Raw genomic sequence first — 24,878 nt, 5'->3', positions numbered from 1 at the left:
TATTCTGCAAAGCATCCTAATGCAGCCATGTACTTTCCCTTTACTTTCTCCCTCTCCTGTCATATTTAATTTTATCTTTATGTAACTCTCTAGAAGATCCAAAACAAAGTCAGTTTTGATAGCTCCATGTTGTTCTAGCCTTGAAATATCACCTTAAATTACCATAGCCCTCAGTCCTTCCTAGTACCCCCAGAAGAATGTCTCTAGGGCAAATAATATTTTAAATGTTGCTATTGTGTTACTTAATTTACAAAAGGAATCAAAAATACACTTCCTGAATACAGCAAGACTGTAGATAGTAATCTGGGATTCAGGAAGTCTGTATACACTCTTTAAGCTTGATCCCTGAAAATCAGATGTCCCTCCTGCATTACTCATCATTTTGGGAGCACACTCAGTAGATTAATATAAGCCATTCCCTGGCAGAACTGGTTAGATACCCACTAGGACCCTTTGTTTTTCACATCATTTCTATGAAAGGTCTTAGTGAGGTGGTGTTCTTTCCTCCTTCCACACATTCCCACCAAGGGTGTACTGTAGCCCAACCTCGATGCAGAATTACTCAACCACACCTCGCCACTCCTACTACTGGAGCCCTCTAACCCAACAGACTTATTAACAGTCATCAAAACAGGCAATGGAGTAGCACATCAAGGGTTCATTGCAGCATTTCAGACACAAGGACAAGTTAGTCAGAACACATTTTCCTTTGTGAGCAAAGCTAGCCAGTATTTAGCAGCTAACGGTTTTCCTGGGTAGAAAGTAAAAGCTTTGCTGATTTTATTTTTTTTTGGGTACACAGCACAAGACATCTCATAAAAAAATTTTATAAAGAATACAGGGATGGCCTTGTACCCATCTCACTGGGGCAGGCTGCCAGGATATATTTTATAAAGTGTTTATTTTTCCACCTGTTAAATTGGATGCAGGAGAGAAACCATTTTCCACTCCTCCTTTCTGGCAACAGGCCCAGTCTTACACACTTCTATATAAGCTGATCCCCATGTACCAGTTGCCCACGGGATCAGCAAGGCACAGAACATACAACAGTGCTGAGGATGTTAGTAGATCTTTTCACAAGAATCAAGGGTATGCTCCTCTTCTTGTTCATTCCATGGCTTTGTTCTGGTCAGGCCACACCTGCATTGCTGCGTTTTTCCAGCTTTTTGGATCCTTCCAACATAGTCCACCTCCGCTGGGACCACAATGAACAGGAGATGATAACTTTTGAGCTGCAGGTCCGTGCACCTGGCTGGGTGGCATTTGGGTTCAGCCCGCATGGAGAGTTACCTGGATCTGACATTGTAATCGGAGGTGTCTTCCCAAATGGCAGCATATATTTCTCTGTAAGTTTAAAAGACTTCCTCTCCTTCCTCATTTGCTCTAAGTATATTGGTTTGAAAACTATCTGAAGGTATACGTCTAGGGCATTTAGGATGCTTAGTCTGTGTGACCTGAGCATGCTCCAACTGAGCATGCGAAAGGGTCCAGCTGATCATAAAAGTGTCATGTCTGCTATCCCAGCAAGGTGTCTTGGATATCCTAGATGGCACTTGATGCCGGAACCAATGGCAATGACATATGAAGCAATAATCTAACAGGAGGCAGGAGGAAGCTCCCAGGAGTATAACTTCTGCTTCATTCAAATGATAAGTCAGTTCATCCGGAAGTTTGATGTGAAATGCCCACATTTTTCCTTATCAAATCTCTCGATAGGTTAGATATAGTTCACAAAAATGTCAGGCAATTCAGTTTGCCTCGTGCAGATTTTGGAGAGAAAAAATGAGTTTTGGTTTTTCCATTCCACTTACTCTTTCAGCTGTTGTGATTTTGAGTAGGAACCCACAGCCCGAGTGTATCAATCAGGTTTGTGGTTTAGATTTGTAAAGCAAAAGGAGACTCGTTTTTGGGTAACTCTAACCTCAATGCAGTGAGCTGGGGGAGTCCTACCTAAATACAAATATCCAAAAATCAGATATTTGGTTTAAGGTGGTTATCCTCAGTAATCAGTTGAGACATGGATTCACCTCAAAGGTTGCTTCCTCCTAAGTGTCTTAATGGAATAGGGTGGGATATATTCTATCGTTCCACTGACTGAAGGCAACAACTAAAGATAGATGACTAATATTAAACAGCTGAGGTTTAGGAGAGGAGAATGCTACTGAGAATGCTGAATGAAAACTATTTTGGTCTTTAAACGTACAAGAGAAATAATCAGTTTAATATTATCCAGACATGGGAAAAATGATAAAATGTTTTCAGGTTGTTTCGCACTGATAAAACTTTTGCAAACTACAGGGTTTTATGTTGTTCAATTATGTTTAATTCCTTATTTAGCAGAAAAGCAAAATGAGTTCTTGCTTTAAAAAAATCTCCCTTGATGCATTTCTAATGTGAACTAAGTATAGAGGGGATGAGGTAGCTAGTCTAACGTATTTTTTCAGCAGTGGTTTTAAGACTTCTGTTGTAATGACCAGAGTTTTAAATCTTTTTGTGATTGTGACATAGACAGTGCATTTTCTTGGGGTGAATAAATCTACAGGAAAAATATATATATATGATCAACTTACAAAAAACAGTTGCTTGTTCTTTATTTTTAACTAATTATTAAAAAAAGAAAAAGGTCCTAAAAGGGAGAAACCTAAAATGAAAAAAAAGCATTGATTTCAAAATTATTAAAATTCCATCATTTTCAGATGAAGCATTTAACAGTTTTAATTTTTTTTTTTTGATATTTTAGTATGTAGACACTCAAGTAAGCAAGTACAGTAATGACTACACAAATCTACATTTCCTTACATGGGTGCGTATCCCTGCCACTGAACCCATGGTACAGACAGTTTTAAGGAAAAATACATTAGTCATTGAAGATAGACTTTGTAAGTGGTTTTGTTTGTATACCTTCCTTCCACCTCTTCATTTGCCATCCTTGTTTGCACCCTCCTCTATACAGCAAACAAACAAAAACAAATTATCTGTGTAAAGATCAATAGGATCAAGAACCTCATCAAAAATTTTGTTTCTCAGAGGTTTTTCAGCTTAGCAGTTACTGCTTTCCTCTTTCCTAAGGCACATTTAATTTTAAATACTTTATTATTTTAGAATAACTAATTTTCAGAACATCTTTGAATTTTGTTCTTTAAATGAAAGAGAGTATAAGCTAATATAGAACAACAGGAAAACAAAAGATGTATTCTCTGTCCATGATGACTACCTTTGTAGTTGGAGCGTTTGAGTTAGAGAAGAATTGATCATGGTATTTTGACAGTCAAAGCTATTGGGTGTATTCAAAGAGAAAAAAGAATATCCAGGAAGACATTGAGAAATTCAGCAAAAACTGCAAACAAGTTTTGAAATCATCACTCTAAGGAGCAGAAATGGGAGGAGAAAATGCCAGAAATAATTTCACATAAAAATACTCATTCTTCGAGATCACTCTGGGAAAACTTTTCTTATTATCTTTCTGAAGTCAAGTTCTGTAACAAAACTTTTCAATGCTGCACTTAGCAACATATTAGGGAAATATTTGCCGTATTCTATTATAGTTCTCTCTTAGATTTTCATTCCACTTGCAACCACCGCCTTCTCATTTCCCTGATCATTTGAACCACTTTGCCACAAAAATGTATGTAATATCAGTCAGGTAACCTGGAACTTAACTCATTTTTATACTTTCCATTCTTTCCTGCAACTGTATCCTGTCTTTTTTCATTGTATTTTCATTATCCTGCCTTGTATTTTCATTGTAGAAATTATTTCAGTCCATTGTGTTCCAGCTGACATTTCTACAGGAATTAAACCTTTAGATGCTTTTCAAACACCCTCGCATATTTCTGCACCTTTTTACTGAGCAACGATTGCACTTGGTGACCTCAGTCATGTCTTATTTGATCTGCAGTTGTTTGTTCAGATGGTATGGAATATCTAACCAAAAAAAAAGGTACTTTGAGGTGCCCATAACATTTTACTTGAGCTAGTTGTTTTTCAAGAGGGCTTAATTTACTTCTCACCTTGTGGAGCTGAGCAAGGTGTGTTAAAATGCCTTAGCCTGTCTCAGGTCACTCTCAGTCAGGGAGTCAGGATGACCAGAGGCCATCATCTAGGTGCTGAGACTCAATGACTACTGTTACCTTGAGCAACTGTATATGGTAAGTATTGGATGTGATTTCTCTTTGGTTGGTTTGTGGAGATTAGCAGTGAAAAAAGAGTTGCTTTTTCATGAAGGGAAAACTTTGTAATTATTCAGTTCCCATGAGTTATATTTAGAAATCTGATTTCTCAGACTGAAAAAAAGTTTTCCTTTTGTCCCTAATGCCTTTACTACTGTTCCATCTCCAGGATTGTCATGTTGTAGATGAGGCAACTGTTGACGCAGATGAGAGCCAGGACTACCAACTGCTGTCACTGGCGCAGGATGAGACTTTTACTACCATGATGTTCAAACGCCACCTCCTTACATGTGACCTGAATGACCTAGATATCACAGTAAGAAAGTGAACTGATCAATATCAAATTGATATTTTATTACAATATCTTACATCAAAGATTTGGGAAGATGTGAATTCTTATTTATTTATTTAAGTTTGAATACAACTCTTCAAAACTGTGCTTGTTTCTCTGACTATCACTTGTTTGTCACATAAAAGGAATCTAATATCGGAGATGAAGCTTTTCATTTGCGTAAAGTTAGTGCTTTGAGAGAATGAGAATTATGTCTGGGAAATTCAGAATAGTTTGAGAATTTTAGTCCTCTCTTGGAAGAGCTTCATGATGATCCCAAATTGCATTAAAATCTTTGCCAACACAAAATGGTTTTTAAGGCAGTGACTTTTCAAATATGAAGGGTAAAAAATTGTTTTGTCAAACTGTTCAAGCACACTGGCACTGATGCATTTTCAGTGCTCTGCATGCCTAGATACTGTGCACTTTCTACCTTTACTTCAGGGATCTATGTGTATGTTGGCAATATCCAAGGCTTACTGCTCTCAGAAATCTTCCCATCATAGAAGGCTATCAAGTTGGTTAAGCATGAATTCACAGTCATAAATCAATGCTGATTACAAGCAATCCCCTTCTTAATCTTTGCATGTCTGGAAATGGTTCCCACTATTGGTTGTTCCACCATCTTTCCAGGGACAGAGGTAAGGCTGACTGGCCTGTAAATCACAGGAGCCTCCTTCTTGCCCTTCTTGATGATAGGTTTCTGCCAGTCACCAGGAACATCTCTTGATCACCATGATCTTTTAAATATCATGGTCTTGCAAAAACATTTGGATGTTCCCTCAGAACTCTTGAGTACATGCATTGGGGCCTATGGCTTTGTGTATGTCCAGCTTAAGTGTTTTCTAACCCAATATTCTTCCACTAAGGATGTTTTCCTTTCTCCAGGCTTTCCTTCTGGTCTCCAAGTCCTGGAATTTCTGAAGGCCAGTTTTAAATTTATCCACACATTTAAAGACAAAGTGCTGCAGTTTCTGAAATCTTTATCAAAGCCCTTACATTTGTTTTTCCTGTCCTTTTTTCCATTTCACATACCATTGTGTAAATATCCTAAATGTGTGCATATGCATTCTATATATAAGTGCATGAGAAAAAAGTGTATTAAGCTTTGCTAGAGTCTTTTTCCATTAGTAGTCCACGCTTTCTAAGAAAAAAAAAATATATAAATGAATAGAGAGGACAAGCAGGTATTATGTCTGCACCTGGACAAGAATCTTGTGTGTTGCAATGCATGCTTTCTTGTGTGGTCTAGTACAATGTCTGAGTACCTCAGTATAACTACCTGTAAAAAAATTATGCACATCTATACTATGTTTAGGCAAGCTTTAATTGCATATGGTTAATATATACTGTGTTTTAATAAGCATGCAGTGAAATAAGGCATGTGTTGTAGGGTGAATGTATGTACGCATGGTTGATGGGAAGGAACGAAGGGGATTTTCCAATGAAATATTTTTATTACAGATGGATACAGCACACCTCATTACAGCATTTGGCACTGATGACACGGTCCAATTCTCTAAAGGCCAAAAATTTTCCAAATCTCTTTTCTTGATGAAGTACAGAGGGTCATCTGACTCAGCTGACCCCAAAATATTCTTCACATATGACCTGAGACTGGACAATGTAAGTATTGGACAAGAGCTTTGTTTTCCCTTCTAGAACACTTCTCCTCCTTCTGCCCATACTAAAGGTTAGGTCTGCACAGGTTGAAAAATGGGCGTGAATAATCCTGGAAATATGCAAATATAAGAATAATGAAACAGGAAGGTATGGGCTTGTTGTGTAAGGGGCTTCTTTGTTAAGAAAATACTGTAAGCTGCAAGTCATTCTTTTGACAGAATTTAGGGAGCAAAATACAGGTTGTGGTACTGTTGAATTGAGGTACAATTATCAACTCAATTATGAATGCATGCAGCTCTAGTGTCTCATCCATATAGACCCATATAAAAATATCTGTAATATACTGAGGATATTCCCTGGGGGTCTGCAGATGGGCATCTTCACTTTCTCCGTACACATCATCCCATCTTAGTATCATAGCAACAACATGAAATCACAGAGAACAGAAATGCTGTTCTCAGGAGAAGAGACAAAATTGAGAATAAAACTTACTCAACTCCGAGACTTTACTGCTGAGCAGTGTCCAGTTGAGGTGTGTAGCTGAACTAAAGTCCTGGAGCACAAGAACAGTGTAGGGCTCCATCTATGATCTGGCTTCAGTATTTTTTACTATGTGGAAGGCAGAACTTCTCAAGATTGAAGATGAAAGTACTGATGCTCCCTAGGTCCTAAACTGTGCCACATACATGCCAGACACAAAAAGAATATTTAGGGTGGGACATCACTGGTGGCACTTGAACACAGACAGCTGAATAAGTAGCCAGGGCAATTTCTGGCATGCCTAATTCTGGAGACTCAGTAATGCTTCCTCATCCAATACTTTGCCCATGGTAAACTCTAAGGAAAAACCTACTATTTGTGATGGTTAGAAAAAGAGAGTATTTCAAAAAAACAAGGGCACACATTTGTGCTCTGCTAGTCACAGAGAACTGGCAATCCAAAAGAAAAAAGGACGGAATGTGTCGGAGGTTTCTCACAATCAGCTCATGTTATAATAATAGCCAAAGTAGTAATGCAATTCCCTTTTGGAAAAATGTTTCAAAACTTAAATGAAAAAGAATATAAGATCTGGTGCAGCTGACAAATGTATTTCCCTTCCCCAGAATGCAGCCTCATGTTTTTGACCCTTTAATCTTTTCTTTCTTCGATCTTCACTTTCCCTCCTGATAGGAGGATATTGGTCTTGTTCTATGCTCCAGTCTCTTTGGACTTGCCCCTTTTTGAGTTCTCCACAATGCACATGGTTGGATTGCTAGAGCAATCTTTACTGTATTTCTCTTCTTTCTTTTCTTTCTTTTTTTCTTCTTCCTCTCCAGTTCGCTGTTCCAGCTGAAGAAACTAAGTATGCCTGTACCTTTATACCACTGCCTATGGTCAAGCAGAAACATCACATCTATAAGGTACTCTGCATGGTTGTCTTACTGGAGAAAAATAGGACTTTAATACCACTTTAGTTCTGCTGGCAACTATGTCTTTTACAGCATTTTTGAACTGGTTTTCACTGCCCCTGGGATTTGTCCACCTGGTGTGGGGACATAACTCTCTGTCTTGGAAACATTGTTGTCTATATGCACGTCATACCTAAAGGAACCTTGCTACAAGTCTGATAATTCTCAGTGTAGAGTGAACAGTTTACATGTGGATATCAATAAAAGCAAAAGTAGCATCCAGAATTTTATTTATTTCAAAAGAATGCAAAAACTTTTGCTATTGTTCTTGTAAATTGCTAGCAAAAGGCAAAGCACAATTTCTGCAGTACAGTTTTCAATGTACAAAATCAAGGAACAAAGAAAATAAACAGTTTTTTTCATGAAAAATGCAGCTTATTTCTTAAGACAAATTTGCTCCAAGGTGAAGCTTCTTAGTTTTGCAGGCTTTGAAAGTTTAAAAATAGATGTTCCACTGAAGTGACATTAGACAGAATTTCAGAGGAAGAATTTATATGGGCTGGAAAAGTAAGAATTTGCAAGTCAATCCTACAGAACAAACTGAGGAGCTTTATTCAAGATTTATCAAGATTTGAGATCTGATCTCAACAATGCTGGTGAAAAGTTCAGAGATTAATGAACGGATTCAGGTTATTTACAGACTTATTTTTAACTATCTTGGTAATAGTTGTTTTGGCACAACTGAAAGGCAGTGAATTATAGTGTACAAGGTTCCTTAAGCTGCTTGCAGACAAGAAAAATGCTGTATCAGGTAAATTAATTACAATCCTAGTCTGGAATCACTGTCCAGCATAAAAGGCCAAATAGACATTCCTGTTATTCTGGTTGAGGGAGGGTGTTTTAGGGAAAGATGCAAATCCATTCTGGAGCCATAGATTCTGCTGCCTACAGAGTGATGTTAATGGATAAACAATCATCTTCTATTTACCATCCATGTTATAAATCAGACTATACCTGCTTGTCCGAAGTTCTCTCCTTGGAAATTGCTAGCAAAAAGCAGAGCTAACAATTGCTCTGCTCTTCCTGGTTGTCCAAGAGAGAAATATTTTAGGGTTGATTTTTTTTTCTGTTTCTTGGTTACAGTTTGAACCTGTATTAACACCCCACAACATAACTTTGGTTCATCACATCCTGGTTTATGCCTGTGGCAGTGACAGTGTAATACCCAGTGGCATAGATGATTGCTATGGAGTTGATCCAGATTTTGCCCTGTGCTCTCAGGTGCTTGTGGGCTGGGCTGTTGGGGGAGAGGTGAGTGTGAAAGGTTTGTTGCCTCTCCTATTTCTGGTTACGTCATACGGTAAGGCTTTCATTTTGATCTTTTAATGTCATTGCCACTAATTTCACATAATGCTTCTTTGTGCTAGTATCATACAAGAGGAGGAAGTGCACCTACTTGCCTTATGTTTTTTCTATCCCTGCCTATTTTTCAGAATAGTTTAAAAGTTCTGTAAAGTGGTGCTTCTGATTAAGCTGGCCTACTTAGTAGTCAGGGCTGCACAAATATTAACTTATTCTGTCTTTATGATGCTTATTCTGTCTTTCAAGGCAAAATGGGTTTTGTATTTCTATAGTATGCATGTACATGGAGAGACAAAAAGAGAGACAGGGAGAGACAAAAGAGATAAATTTTAGATGAAACCTTTAGACTCATTTATATTATACAGTGTTTTTTTGTGTTTTTGTTTTTGTTTTTATAAATGTCCATTGTCTCTCAATCAATAAGAAAACAGAGGAGAGCTAAAAATAATTCCTGTTCTTCCCTTTCCACAAGTCCTATCGATTTCCAGATGAAACTGCACTCTCCATAGGGACACCGTTGGATCCTCAGTACATCCGACTGGAAATCCACTACAGCAATTTCGACTTGTTACCAGGTGGGTATATTGGGCAGACATGTTTCTTTGAGAAACAGCCTAAGCATTGAAATCTTAAACTTTAGCTGCATTCTAGAAACTATCTACAGCATGCAATCACGTAGTATGCAATATATCCCTTAGGATATATTGCTCATCGAAAGCTTAAAGATACTAAGGCAAAACTGGCAGGGGATCCCATTTAGCAAGGAAATTTTAACTGTGAAAACACGGATGGTTCTTTCCATATAGGTTAGACGTGTGTCGTTGTATAAAACCTGAGCACACCTAACTTCTCTGATACTAGAGGATATGTGAGAGTGGGGAGAAACATGGAGATGATCAAAAAGAGCAGTATTGCTGGGAGGGACAGTGTGGCTGATGGAGACTTCTCAAGGGTCAGGATGGAACCTGGAGAACATAATACACTTCTGTGACCTTCAGCACTCACTTCCTATGATGGGTTGTGAAGGCTGCCACCATGGTATTTGTTATCATTCTATAGAGCGGGAACAAAAGCGTGGCGTAATTTTATGGGAACAGCCTAAGACTATGAGCAGGACTAGATCCAGATAAGTTGTAAGTGAAGATGCATTCCTGGAAGTTGTAAAATGTGTACCTTGCAAGACTTTGAGATGGCGTTACAGTGCATCATGCCACTGAGGGTAGGGGAGCTCAGGCCTCCCTGCAGGTCTATGTTTGATCACAAGAGAGTTGGGAAAAGTAACTTTATGTGTTGCTACTTCAGGCCCCAGTTCTAATAAAGAGTTAATATCCCCTCCCATAGGGAGGGGATATTCCCACAGGGAATTCCCACAGGGAATTATCCAGCATCAGAGCAACAAGACCTATCTGGAGGTCCAGGGGTAGAAAGAGGGTGGAGAGAAGAGAGAGAAATAAAACAGGAAGTACAGGTAGCTCGTAGTACAAATATGAACAGGACAAACGAATACATATAGAATGATAACAGTCAAGCAGGAAATAACCAGGTGCTGAGGAAAGTAGGGAGGGGAATCTGTCTGGGTGTTGGGATAGATGAGGATAGATGCACAGGATGAATGAACAGGATGAAGCTGAAAAGTATGTAAGCAAGAAATGTTACTGAAAGAGTGTTCACATTTTTTTAAAGGTTTGATCGACAGCTCAGGGGTGCGAATCTACTACACATCGGAGCTGCGGAAATATGATGCGGGGGTTCTGCAGACAGGCATCTTCACTTTTCCTGTACATTTCATCCCTCCTGGAGCAGAATCCTATAGATCTTATGGCCTTTGCAATACTAGCCAGTTTGATGAAGTGAGTGTGGGGAAATCCTTGTCTTTTCTCACTTTGGACTTGTCTAGACATGTACAAAATCCTGCTACATGGTACCATCTTAGCCTCTCCTTCTGCATGTTGCAAAAATAAATACCTACTATAATATGATTGTTCGAAAGAGAGATGGTTTGGCTCTCAGGCAACAGTTAGGATCATTATCAGAGGTGGATGGTCATGTCAGAACCATGACAAAAACACCACTTCAGTCCATTTAAGTGGAAGTGGAAAAAAAAATTAAAGGGAAGCAGAGACTTTCCAAGAAGAGGTAAGAGGCCCTTGTCCAGCCACAGGTGTGTTAGGCTGCAAGGATATAGTGTCAGCTGTCAGGTGAAGAAGACGTCTCTGGAGCAGAGACATAGCATCCTTCTAAAAACTGACAAGGAGTTGGTAAAGATATGCTGGTGGCATGCATGACTCAGGTGTTTTTTTCTCTCCAGCCCTCCTAGATGTGAGGCTGACAGTTTTCTCCATTCCCAGACACAGCCCTTAGGGAAAATTTCATACACAGCAACCCTCTATCCCACGACACATACATAGAGCAGTCTCAGCCAGCCACAGCCAGACCAATGCCAGACCAACGCAGACAGGAGAGTGGTGTGATCACCCAACAGTACCTCATAAGTATGGGCAACACAAACAGTCCATTTTTTTTTTGCTTCCCTCTGGCTGATCAGACTTAAAATTCACTAGTGAAGCAGACACTGAGCTTGCTTATTCAAAATTGTGAGTCTCTCTGACCTCTGGCGCGGACCATAAATCCTTCTAGCATATCTGCCTAGACCCTGGACCTTGGGTCTTTCCAGATTTTGGTGTCTCTCTACTTGTGAGCTAGTCCAGGTTAAAGTTTCCTACTGGACCAATCAAAGGAACCACCCTTGGTTCCTTTGATGGCTCACCGCTCAGTCTTAAGATTTCTACTTCTATTTTTTCCAGTACCTTTTGTTTTTGTTAGGATCTGTATCTGCAAGTTTAATTTTTTAGGTCTCCTGTATCTTAACTTGAATAGTTGCTAGTTTGATAGCTGTGTAGTATCCAGCATGAGGTATCAAGACACCAAGATAAGCAATTTTCAAAAAGGAATGGTACAGCAAATAGCTTTAAATAACTAATGGGATACTGGAGGAAATAGGCTAATCTTTCTTTTCAAAAAATTGTTAAACTGACATTTACAGACATGTCCCTCAGACTTTGGACTCCACAGGCAGAAATGTAGTGATGAACCCTGACTACTCTTCTCCATTTTGCACTGCAGGTGAATGGGACACCAGTTCCAGAGTTGCACGTATTTGCATACCTTCTTCACACACACCTGTCTGGTAGAGGAGTGAAAGTAGCCCAGTACCGGTAAGAGATGCAAATTCTGGGGATCAGTCTCCACTTCCTGGGCTGGAATGGGTGAGGCTTATGTTCCTTGGCTACTCCTCATTTGTCTGTCCATGCAGGAGACTGGTTGGGAATCAACACTGTCTGAAATGCAGTACAAAGAGCTGTCAGTTCTGTGAAGAGTAAAACTGCCTAAATACTTTAATAAAACAGGTCCACGCAACAGGGTGAAGCACTGTACTGCTGCTTATCCACATTGGTCACTCCTAGAAGGTGCTCTTACATGGACTTAGCTCTGCTAGCTGGACACAGCCTGATGGTGGGCAGGCAGAGTCCTAGGTTTGCATGTGCCCATAACCATGGGCTGCATGGGCAAACTACAGCAGGTTTGACTTCCTCCACAATCTTCCCACAAAACCTATGCACCTCTTGATCACATCCCAGCCCATTAAACACATATTGTCAGTTCCAAGTTGCAATGTAGCATTTGAAGACTACTTCAGCTACTTTGAACTGGAAAAGAAACAAGAGAGAAAAAATGATTGCAGTTAGGACAAAGAGTCTCCAAGCACTCACTAGTATGAGACGTCTGTCTCCTCATTAGATCTGTAATTTCAGAATAACCCAGCGTGAGCCAAGGATCACACCACTGGCAGTAAGAGTGAGGCACACTTAGTGACCTGCCCCTTAGCCAGAAAACAATCTATGGCACTATTTTATTTAGCAATAGGGGTGTCTGTGAGTTTGTAGCTACTCTCTGCAAAGCTACATAGACTGCCTATGGTGACATTTTCAAGATAAAATTCCCTAATGACCTGCACTGAATCGTTGGTGCAGTCTTCATGGTGTCATGTGAATCCCATCTGCAATGGCAAGGGGAAACTCTGGAATTGACTGGTCCTTGTAGAGTCCTCTGACACTCTCCTTTTGGCAGCCTGTTTGTTCTGCACATAGGAACACTTTTGTTTGGACAACTCAGATACTGCAACATATTACACAAGATGTGGCCCCACTTGGCTGTGCTTTCACATCAAATCCCCACACCCTTGTGCCATCTCATATACTGCCATACATACTGACTCTCTGCAGAAACTCCACATATATTGGATTGATCATGAAGCCACAGAAGGAATAGGTATTGTGCTGCAGGCAAGCTGCTTCCAACACCAATGCAGAGCTAGTCTAGTCTAGTAGGGTGGATATTTTCTAGTTTATCCTCTGAGCACACATGTGAAATACCACTCTAGGTTGCACTAAAGTGGCACCTCTGCACTTGTAGATATACTTCAATAAATAGCCTGAAACACCCATGGGCACTCAAACATGCTTTACACATGCTAGCCCCTGCCATTCCTTCCTGACTGCCAAAGGCCAGCCTGCCAGTTCCCTGGCCTGCTGTGTCTTGGCCTTTGCCAAGGCCACTTCTTAGAAATTCTTGTTAGCTAATATCACATTCTCTTGCTCTTGGACGTGCTTCTTGAGGATGCCATTTCGCATGTGCAATTGGCTTCCAGGCCCCACTAAGCAATGCAGAGGGCTACAGCCTTACTACTGGCCTCGCTTTGAGAATGACTACCCACTCCACAAGCATGCTAAGAAATGGGGCCAAGAGACTAGAAGTTCCTTCAAAGTCAAGCTCAGAAAAATGTAAATAACAAATTTTTCTGATGAATATTTTCTCGTCTCTGACTAGTGGCATCTTCAAAGTAGCAGCCTCTGTCACCTGTTACATGCCAAAGTGGGAGAAAATATTTCAAGGACCTCAGTAAACACTTGGCCTGCTATAACTGGACCAAAGACAGAGAGATTTTGTAACTCAAAAGATGCATTGTGAATATGCCCATCTCCCATAACTTGGTCCCCTATACCCATCTGTGTCCCTCAGGAATAGCGTATTATAGTTTGCATCTGTGGTTGTTTCTAGGAAGAGGGGCAAAGGACACCTCAATAAAATCCATAAGTTTCAAAATAATCTCTCATTTTCTATGCTAGTTATCTCCGTACCAAATGGGTCTGACACTTGGATTGTTATGCTAGATATTAAGAGAAGGGGACTGAGTCTTTCCTCCATCTTGCTAGTTAGCACCTTCCAGGTGCGTACACCAACCAGCAAGAAGTGTGATACAAACAAAATATGTACTCTTGGGTGAGAATATGGAAGAATCTGCCACTTTACCATGAATCACTTCAGATCTGTCTACAGAAGACTCTAGAGTAACAGTTTATTTACCATGAGCATATATCTGGGAAAAGATCTTTAGACTTTACCTTGCATGTCCTGAAGCCACCTCAAGCAAACTGTAGACCGGAAAGTCAAGTGTTTGACTTTACAAACTTCTGGATAGGTTATGATCCAGGCACAGGCAAAGGTTGAGGTGGCTATTTTGGAGCAGGGGGATTTCTCCCAGTAGCATATATAATGTTTGTGTTGCTGTCAGTTAATGGAGCCTCCAAACTTTTTGGAGGTTGACCTTGGCAGCATAGAACAGACTGGGGACTTATTTCTAGACATTTAGGGGCTTTCTGTGGTAGACCCTGGTTGAGAGTTTTTCTCTGGATAGTGTTCTTTCTGGAGCCTTTGATTCTGGGCCTTGGTAATAAAGCCCTGCTTCCTTTTTGTGGGCTTAGTTTCAGAATACCACATGGACCAGGAGTCCTACACAGACAGTATAAGTGAGGGAGATAAAGCTATTTTGTTCCACACAGTAGTAATAGTTTTTGGCTCCTGCTCTTCAGGCAAAGTGCATAGTACACATCAAATATGCATTACATGAATAGCATCTTGTTTCTTGGCTTTATGCCCTGAGAAACTCCACAACACTCTGTTACTTCTACTGTGGCATTCAGGTACTGCTGAAATTTGCCTAATTCATATTATGCCTGTAGTAAAATTTGCCTAATTCATGTTACACCTGTAGTATTCTTTTTCCAGAAGAGGCATTAAAGTCCTCGCACATATGGCAGGACAATGCTGGAGGGATCCTACAGAGACTGCCATATGTTCTGCAGGCCATGAGATAAAGATTCAGACGAGCTCTAACAGCGCATTATGGAAGAATGCCAGTGCAGAGTTTTGTTAAGTCTGGCCTTTAAGCTAGGTTTCTTCCTCCCAAAGTTAATTTTGCTAAAAGGCATGGCTGAATAGCAGTGTGAACCCCAGCAGTTCATCTGCTTTAGAACTGCTAGGAGGGACAAAATTGGCCTAGCACAAGCAAGCCGGGTCTGCTACAGCTACTACAAGGGCTTTTCCATGGGTGCTACAAGGATTTGTGGGCTAGATGGCTAGCTCTGATGATGACTTAGGTGCTCTTTGCAGTATGCAGTGTGGATCTATACAGGAAGATCTAAGGACCTGCACTGGGGATTGGAGAGGTGGTGCTCAAGCCTGAGACTACCTCAGAAACAGTATTACAAAGAACTCTACAGAAATGGGAAGGATGAATTCATGTATAATACATGTGCAAGGGATAGCCTCAAGGGCCTCCCAACTCCACTGTGCTAGAGTTTGAGATTTTTTTGGTGAGGGAAGAGTATTAGATGAGATGCAAGTATTAGGATTATTACTTCTGGAATCATATACTGTCATCCAAAAGGCCAATGTAATATAAAAAAAATCAGATTTGTATTCCAAGGCAGAGAGGATTGGGTGTGACTTTTGAAGTGTGTGCTTTGGAACTGACTAGTCACTAGAAATACATTCTGTGTATTACAGCAGAAAAGAAACCAGGTATGATTTCCAGAGTAGATTTTTCTGGTTTCTGTTTATTTCCTGCAGGAACCATCCCTATAACATAAATTTATCCCCTTCTTTACCAGGAATGGTGAGCAGCTGCGCATCATCTGTGAGGACAATAAGTATGATTTCACACTGCAGGAGGTTCGGGATATGAAGAAAATCCTCACAATCAAACCAGTATGTTCCTCCTCTGGGATGTAGTTGTGGGCTGGCAGATTGGGGAAACTGTGTCAGAGATATCGGAACACATTAACACATTCTTTCCTTCATTCTATTTTAGATTTTGACTTACTGTTTTCACATAGTTTCCTAGTTCCAGATGTTAGAAGCAACTGTTTTGTGTGCTTTGCTGTACAGCTCTGACAGTATAACCTGTGTTCTCTAGGGGGATGAGATCCTGGTGGAATGTAGCTTTCAGACACTGGATCGGTCAGTGATTACTTTTGTAAGTTTGCATTTCTACCTACATATTATCCATTGCATATAAAATTAGTTTATCCACCATTAAAGTCTTTTGAGAAGACAGATTCCTCAGCTAAACAGATCACTGTCAAAAACTTCTTGGGTCAGAAGCTCTCCAGCAAGCTTCTCCTGCCACAGGCTTGTGAACAGACCCCAAGCCAATCTTACCTCTAATGCTCTGTAAGCTATGTCTTGTCTAAAGATTCAAGAGCAAATAGTGAGATATGGAACTTCTCAAAATGCATAGACATTGTTTTCAGTTCTTCTTGTTCATATCCCAGACATCTCTTTAATCAGGCCCTTTTGCAGAATGTAGCACATAAACAGTTATTTTTAAATTAAGCCCCATACTGACTTCTTTTAGCGAAAATGCCATGCAGAGGAGTTAACAGTGCAATTGCAATTAAGACTATGCACAAGATACTGAGATTCAATCTTACGAAGAATTCAAAATTTATAACAACATAGAGTTATACTGCTTGATTTGGCTGGTCTCATTCCAAAAATAGGGATCAGCTGACAAATATTTATCTGGATGTAGATTTCAGATAATTCTCTGACTGTTTTGGCTGAATTTTGTTTAAGATTTGGGGATCCTGTAGTTTGAAATAAAAAAAAATGGTAGTCTCTCTGAGGGAAAGAACAGGTAGGTTTTGATTGTAAAGATCATTCCACAGCCTCTTTATCAGATCACTGGGAGAATCCCTTGCTCTTCTCTAACAGCTAGACAAGGAAACAGATAGGTCTTTTTCACCATGCAGGAGAGGAGAGACACAACGAGAAGAAAATTTCTCCTCGCTGTGTCTCAGTAAACCTCTGAGTCATCATTGTGTCTTTGCAGGGTGGGCTAAGTACCATGAATGAGATGTGCCTCACGTTCCTCTTCTACTATCCTCGTAACAACATCTCCAGTTGTATGGGCTACCCTGACATTCTATATATTGCCCACATGCTCAAGCAGGAGGCCTCGGAGTGAGTTCTAAAACAAAAATATTTCTCAGTAGAGAAGAGTTAAATGTAACCAAGAAGAATGATGAATGATAATGAAAATAAGATGTTGCTGATAGGGAAGATATGGTCACATGCCTGTGTCTGTCTAACTAAACTACCTAATTGCAGGAATTTATCAACTGTGATGCCTTATTGGCCTCTTTTCCTTTCCTTTTTTATCCCCTTCCTCTCTTTTTTTTCTGCTTTCTTCATCTCCCAGTTTGTTTTCTCCTCTTCCTCATTGCCCCTTATCTTCTCTCCAGTACAGTAGAAGGAATGATGGCCATGGACTTTATTGACTGGGACAATGAGACCATCAAAACTGCAGAGAAAGCAGCCAAGGAGGCAAATCAAGTAGTTGTGATTAAAACAATTAATGTAAGTGTCCCCTTCTGAGCAGTTTGTGATTAGGGAAATAATGTCAGCCCTGAGTTTCTGAAAAGAAAGCACACTTGAGAGATGACACCTCAGATGACACCAACTGCTCAGATCTTTTCCACATATCTAGGAATTGAAAGATATGACCTGAATTATGACTGTCCAATAAAAATTTAGTCAAAAGTTAGCCTTGAAGTAACAGATAATGCTTAATGAGTGATACTATTGGGAGGACATTTTTGACACAAGGTTATCACAAGGCAAGAAAGTAGTGGCCCCTCAAGTGGTGTGTACAGAAAAGGAGTTAGCATATGCCAGAAAATCAACAAACATACCTTTATGGCTTTTAACTATCTAACCACATTTCGGTGCATCAGACTAATAATTATTTACCTTCCAAATAAATCAGGAAGAAAAAAAAACTTAAACATGAGAAAGGATCAAAATTCCATCTTCCACTCCTCTCAGAAAACTTCCCTGCTGTCAGACTGGACTTTCGCCAAGATCACGTGTTATGCATCCAGACAGAAAGAAAAGTGACAAGAAAAGATGTTAAACTTGCAGTCTATCCCAGGATCTAGTGGCTCCTACCTTAATTAAAAACAGAACATATAATTTTATTTTTCCTTCTTTTCTTTTGTTCCCAGGAACTGCAGAAAATCGGGAGTGGCCTAATCAGAGACATGATTAATCCAGAGCGGGCTGTCTGTCACAGTATTTCAGAAAATATCTCACTGTCACTGAAGGCTGCCACGAACCTTAATTTTGCTGCAGTGCTCAGGTCTGAGTCATCGACTACCAAAGAGATGGCTTCACTTCCTCTTCTTTCTTTCACACAGATACTATTTGCTTGTCTTCTTTTGTCATCTGAGCTTAGAATGTAAGAAACAGAATGCCAGCATAGATCTCCAACCATCTGAAAAAGGCTCTGCAGTTACCAGCTGGTAGCAGGGTATTTCAGATCTGATGGCCCTAGGACCATCAAGCCTTCAAAGATATTTATGTAATATGAAATTATCTCCCTTTGGCAGAAATAGATTCAAAAGGCATTGGCATTTATTTCGATTTCATAAAAAATACTTTCCAGCATAGTTAGTTCTGAAGTCAGATGGGCAATGTACTTTAGTGCAGTAATACAAGTGGAATACAGGGGCCTCTCTTTAATAGCTGCTGATGTAAAGAAAACAATAAAAAAATCCAGATCTTCCATAGATAGGTTACTGCTCTGTATCTACTCACTGGCATTTCAATAATCTAGTCTCCAGCTATATTCCTGGTAATTAGGTCTGTATAGAAAACTAGGCTCCTTACTTGCTCAAATATTTTAATTACTAATCCAAATAATGAATTTGATTCTAAAAATAGTCCTGCCATATTTAGCTTCAAAAGAGAAGGATCTTACAGTCATTGGCACAGAATTCACCTGTTGATTGCTGTGTAATAATAACGCAATGTTGGGTGTAAACAGTAATAATTTTCATGTTGTTCCGGATGGGCTCGGGATTCAGCAATAATCAGCCAGAACGAGGTGACTACATCGAGCATTTATTCAGGTGAAAGCACATAAAATAAGACAAGTATGGATAACTACTCATGAGGTGATACCGTGATACCTGCCGATCTGGACCCGAACATCCTCTCGAGCCGGCAGACCAGAGAGAGAGAGTTGCTGACTGGCTCCCATGGAGACAGCGTAGGCCTCAGAGTCAGGAGTTTCTTCTCTCCCCGCCCTCTCCACACTGTCCACTTTTATGCCCGGTGCATCCTGGCACGTAGGGTCAGTCCGACCCAGGAGGCAGGCCGGGGGGCGGACAAACTCCGCCTTTAGTTGCACAACTCTCCCCCGCGGGTGCGCAGGCGCGCATGCCAGTCGGAGGTCCCAGCCCTCAATTCGAGGGTTCTGCCTTCCTCCTCTTCTTCCTCATTTCCGAGTGTTTGACCTCCAAAGCTAGTTTGGAGGATGTCTGCGGTTAAGTTGGCTACAAGCCCAGCTGAGCGGCTGGCTTCAACAGGTTTCCAGTGCGGGCTGCCTGTGAACCGGGCTGAGCAGCTGCATCCCTGCTCCTTATCGCTCAGCCTGGGCAGGCAAATATCTTCTTTCCCAAGGTCTGGCGTCTTCTTCTCACAGGAGATTTTTATGACTCTACAGATCACAGAAATTTCCATCTCCAATACATGCCACCCCGTGATCTGTAGAGATCATAAACAATTGTAAAGGTTCTCACCTCCTATTCATACCACCCCGCGATCTGTAGAGGTCAATCTATCGTAGCCAAGCACCCGAACAGATAATGTTTTCATAGCAGTTCAACCATGCCTCGTGTCAGCATCACTGTGCAAGGGAGACAGCATATGATAATATTGGAAATAGAAATAACAGCTCGAATAACAGTTTCTATAGCCATGGCCAACCCCATGTCCATCGTCCAAATGGAGTCCAATCACCATCCATTCTCAATTGATGAGTCAGGTCCTGTAATGTCCAGACCTGGGCATGCAAAGACGTGGTATGATCGCTTAGAGTCATCAGCACATGCCCCTGCCTTCTCACATCTGCAGTCATGCATAAGCAGAAGCATAGTCATTGCAGCAAGGTTGCGTGCCGAGCCGAGTCTACATCTACTAACAATGATGGCAAAGCTGTCATTGTAGCACTGCAGGATTTTGCTAGCCAGTATCCTGGTCTGCGTAGCGTGGTCAGTGCTTGCACGGCAGTGATCCCTGGAGCAATGACGTTCTTACATCTCTCCCTCTCTCTCTCTCTCTCTCTTTTTTTTTTTTTTTTTTTGAAACCTAGTCCCTAAAATAGTAAGCCGCCCTACTGTGCAGGGTGGCATAAGCAGTCCAATGGGCCTACGTGCAGCAGAGTTAGCATAAGCAATTTTTCAGGCAAGTTCTGTGGTCCTGTGCACAACTTAATTATACTAAATGTCACTCATGGCAGCAGCAGGCCACTTGGCCTATATTCACCTCCTAGATGGTCCTCAAAGACAGAGGTGGCCATCACTCACATCAAGGTCTGGCATGGCATGTGTCCCCACCGCTCAACGCCTAATGGGTTGCAGCCAACAGCGGAGCTCGATGTTCTTCTTGGTGGCGAACACAGAGGCCAACCCAGTCTTGCCCTCGACTATGGTAGGAGGTGCTTAGGCTTCAGCTGGTCATCAAGGTAGTGTCTCACTTGCCTCATGCAGTAGCAAGGCACTATTATGGCAGCACACACACACACAGATAGTCATTAAACATGGGTAACATACACAAAATTACAGCCTCTAATAATAACTACATTGTGAGTACGCGTATTAGAGTCATTAAACACAGTCTGGTTATAACTTTCATTATTTAGCACGTACTTACATGTTGTTCTAGAATACACACATCCTTTCCCTACATAAGCTAATATGGTTTTACTATTACTCTGCAGATTGATCCCATAATGGCATCAGCCCACTTCAGTATCAAAAAGAAACATTGCTCACTTTAAGGGCATCATCTTCAGGGGTGGGTGGGTGGGGGTGGGGGTGGGTAGAGCACAGATAGACCTTCTCACTGGTGACATCTGCCAGGGCCAGTACGTAGGTGATGACCCCACGGAGGACCTGGTCATGGGTGAAGTCTGCAGGTCTCTCCATTACGCTTGAAGCTGTCACTCTTTCTCTGTGGCCACGTCCCACACGATGTCTTCAGATCTCAGTGGGCAGGACTCTGTTGTCTCCGTCTCTCAATATACCTGCAACAACACTCTGCACCCATGTCTGGGCCTGGGTGCAACTCAGAACAAAGGAAACATTATTTTGTTCAATTCCCAGTGCTTGCAGCACACCTAATGATCTGTATATGGGGTCGCTGGCCCCTTCCGTGCCCCGCATACTGGAGCTTGGCTGTCACTTCATTCTTGTATTCTGTACCGAAGTTATGTCCCTAATCTCTCTGCAAGGATACAAGTCAGAGTATAGTTCTCAATCCCCTTCCTCCCCCCAGAACATCTGGTCCACTCACAGGGGAAGGCGAGGGGGGAGGGAAGCGAGTGGGGGGAAGAGGGAGGTTGCCTTAATTTTCGAGAAGTCCTCCCCCGGGATCCCATTCAAGTATTCCTCTATGGTTTAATACCAACCCTTCCCTCACAGGGAAGAGACTAGAGTTTGCTCCAGATTCATATGCTACAGTCAAGGTGGCTACCGCGCAATTCACACGGGGTATCCCTCTCATCAGGGTAAGGGGTGTCCGCTCTTTGGTCACCCCTCTGTTGTTGAGCACCCTGATTGATTGGATCACCTGAACCTTCCCTGGTTGCAGCACCCCAGCAGCTTCAAGAGTCTGGTGTATGGCTTGATGGCAGTCAGTCACAAGTTTTTCCTTGACAGCCTGGTCACTTAAACCCCAAACAGGGATTACTTCCCCCTTGCACTTTTCTGGGTTCCTGTGCACTACTGTGACCTCTGCTCCTGTGTCCACCAAGCATGAACCGTTTGTCTATTTTGTTCTGAACAATAAATGGCACGTGTAAGGAACGAACGATCGTCTTGGCGAGCGATGTTACATTGGAACCCTTTGGACACTGGAGCTTGGCCACGCCCCTATTATTGTTTCAGGCGTCCAAGCCCCTCCTGAGGGGGAGAAACTGTCTCCAGCTTCTCCTTCGGTCTGAATCTTAACACCGTCTGCTCTCAGTCCTCCCACGGGTGCAACACCTGTGATCTATCAGCCTTGGACATTATTCCTGAGTGCTGCTTCGCAGCCTGGACCGCACAGGCATTATATCGGCGTGCTAGTTGGCGCAATACTTCTGTTGGTTTCCCATCAATTTCCTGTCTATTAACGCCCTTCTGTAAAAGCAGACGGAAGATCCGAGCTCGCTCCCCGCATTCTGACCCTGCGTTCCCACTCAGACCTCTTTTCTCACTGCCGCCTTTTCCATCCACCTCTAATGCCAATCCTGGAAGGTCCCCTATCTGTTGCAACTTTTCAATTACGTTCTCAATACAGTTTCCTTGTTCTGACATCAGAACTGGAATTAGATAGGGGTGCCACACTCCTGGGCAGCCCTCCAACAACTTATTTCGCATCCCAGGTAACAATGGCTGTTGCAGATAAAGCTGTGGACTTCCCAATTCTATAGCAATCTTCATGGCCTCTGCCTTAAGCATCTGGCATGCTTGTCTTATAGTTACCCAGGAGGAGCTGGATGGGGACCAGTCGCTGTCATTAGTGTGGCAGTAAGCAAGACCCTCGGCTACCACAGCAGTAAGACTCTTGCCGCTTCCGTCCACTCTTTGCAGGGTGGACTGTACATACATGTCATTAGTTAACCCCAAAAACCTCGAGGCATCAACATTGTCAGTTATCACCGAATCAGCCCCTTCTTCCATTAATCTTACCAACCAGGACTGTGGTTTCTCCCTGGGTTGTTGTTTATATTTCGCTAGCAGATTCTTAATATCTTTGGGGGTAAAATTGGTTAGTTCGTCCTGTCGCACCACCTGTCCCTGCCCTGTCAGCACAGCTTTCCTTCGTATTACCGGGGCAGCTCACCTTTTAGGTTTGTCCTGCAATGGGCCCTTCTCCTCTGGTGTGGGGACTTCCTCCTCTGATTCCCAAATATCCCCATCCCAAGTTTCCGGGTCCCAGTCAGGGTCGGTGATAGTCCGCACCCGGCTCCCCTTCTGCCCTGTTTTTCTCCCTCTCCTGTTCTTTACTACTCGTATCGTGTAATGTGTTGCCAATTTAGCACCTTTCTCCTCCAGGAGCTCCCTCTGATCATTGACCTCCAGCAGAGCCTGCCTCTGCATCACCTGGGAGGCTCGGACTGCCTGTAATTGCTCTTGGAGGAGCTGATTCCTCTCCTGTTCCTCCTTTAACTGCCCCGCTAAAATCTTATATGCACACAGCAGGGCACCTCCCATCTGACCAGTGTGTTCCAGTCGGACCGAGTTCTTAGTATGGTCAGTTTCCCCAAACTGACCCCAATACTGTAAAACCGCCATGGAGTCCTTCTGCGTCCATGGTTCTGGAGATACCCGGGTGCAGGTCTCCCATTGGTTCCACAGAGTATTCCATGGTTTTGGCCCCCATTCAGGGCATTCCCTCAGAGGCGCAGCCTCCCTGCAGTCACCAGTGCTGCCTGCAGCTCTCCCAAAAAAGAACCACTGCATGTTGCACACACAATAAAGACCACAAACACAAATAGCACAAAAATGATTTCTATCAAGTGGCACGACCTCACCTAGCTATGCACCCTACTAGTGAGTCCCACTATTTCGATAGCCAATAAAGAACACAGACACAAACAGCACGAACACAATTTCTATCCAGTAGTACGACCTCACGTAGCTCTGCGCTCCACTAGTGAGTTCCACTGTTTAATTGCCGAATCCCATCCTCGTCGCCAATTATGTTCCGGATGGGCTCGGGATTCGGCAATAATCAGCCAGAACGAGGTGACATAAAATAAGACAAGTATGGATAACTACTCATGAGGTGATACCTGCCGATCTGGACCCGAACATCCTCTCAAGCTGGCAGACCAGAGAGAGAGAGTTGCTGACCGGCTCCCACGGAGACAGCGTAGGCCTCAGAGTCAGGAGTTTCTTCTCTCCCCGCCCTCTCCACACTGTCCACTTTTATGCCCGGTGCATCCTGGCACGTAGGGTCAGTTCGACCCAGGAGGCAGGCGGGGGGGTGGACAAACTCCGCCTCTAGTTGCACAACTCTCCCCCGCGGGTACGCAGGCGCGCATGCCAGTCGGGGGTCCCAGCCCTCAATTCGAGGGTCCTGCCTTCCTCCTCTTCTTCCTCATTTCCGAGTGTTTGACCTCCAAAGCTAGTTTGGAGGACGTCTGCGGTTAAGTTGGCTACAAGCCCAGCCGAGCGGCCGGCTTCAACAGGTTTCCAGTGGGGGCTGCCTGTGAACCGGGCTGAGCAGCTGCATCCCTGCTCCTTATCGCTCAGCCTGGGCAGGCAAATATCTTCTTTCCCAAGGTCTGGCGTCTTCTTCTCACAGGAGATTTTTATGACTCTACAGATCACAGAAATTTCCGTCTCCAATACACATGTATATAGAAATGAATAACTGAATAATTATATGGAAAGAATCAATTCAAACAAAGGCAAGATTAGGTTCATAACTATTAATGAAATAAATGACAGAATTATATGATATGATGTGATATGATATGGTGTGCTAGACATGACAAAGTGATGGCCAGATTCCTCCTCAAAAGTCAGAGGATGGATTTGCTTCTAATTT

The 24,878-nt window shown here is 42.2% G+C and overlaps 1 protein-coding gene across 1 annotated transcript; it reads left to right on the top strand.

Moving 5' to 3' along the window:
- Positions 1–4,292: 4,292 nt before the first annotated feature.
- LOC104574078 (DBH-like monooxygenase protein 2) lies at positions 4,293–18,521 on the top strand. Its single transcript, XM_088523357.1, has 12 exons — positions 4,293–4,485; positions 5,965–6,126; positions 7,440–7,523; positions 8,655–8,822; positions 9,346–9,448; positions 10,557–10,723; positions 11,997–12,088; positions 15,884–15,980; positions 16,189–16,248; positions 17,107–17,237; positions 17,519–17,633; positions 18,281–18,521. Exons 1-12 carry the CDS (start codon positions 4,312–4,314, stop codon positions 18,515–18,517), a joined length of 1,590 nt encoding a protein of 529 aa, XP_088379483.1. The 5' UTR covers positions 4,293–4,311; the 3' UTR covers positions 18,518–18,521.
- Positions 18,522–24,878: the final 6,357 nt, after the last annotated feature.

This window comes from Tinamus guttatus, unplaced genomic scaffold (genome assembly GCF_059628265.1).
Source record: "Tinamus guttatus ecotype Peru unplaced genomic scaffold, ASM5962826v1 Tinamus_guttatus_pri_ptg000182l, whole genome shotgun sequence".
NCBI classification, from domain to species: domain Eukaryota; kingdom Metazoa; phylum Chordata; class Aves; order Tinamiformes; family Tinamidae; genus Tinamus; species Tinamus guttatus.
The sequence above is the reverse complement of the archived record's forward strand: the minus strand, read 5'-3'. Positions and strand labels throughout refer to the sequence as shown.

Bases quoted from the DNA above. Each gene is read 5' to 3' on its own strand.
- LOC104574078 (XM_088523357.1), top strand. From the start codon at position 4,312: ATGCCTTTACTACTGTTCCATCTCCAGGATTGTCATGTTGTAGATGAG. The intron at 7,524-8,654 runs GTACTCTGCATG...TCTTGGTTACAG, and splicing joins AGAAACATCACATCTATAAG to TTTGAACCTGTATTAACACC. The intron at 8,823-9,345 runs GTGAGTGTGAAA...CCTTTCCACAAG, and splicing joins GCTGGGCTGTTGGGGGAGAG to TCCTATCGATTTCCAGATGA.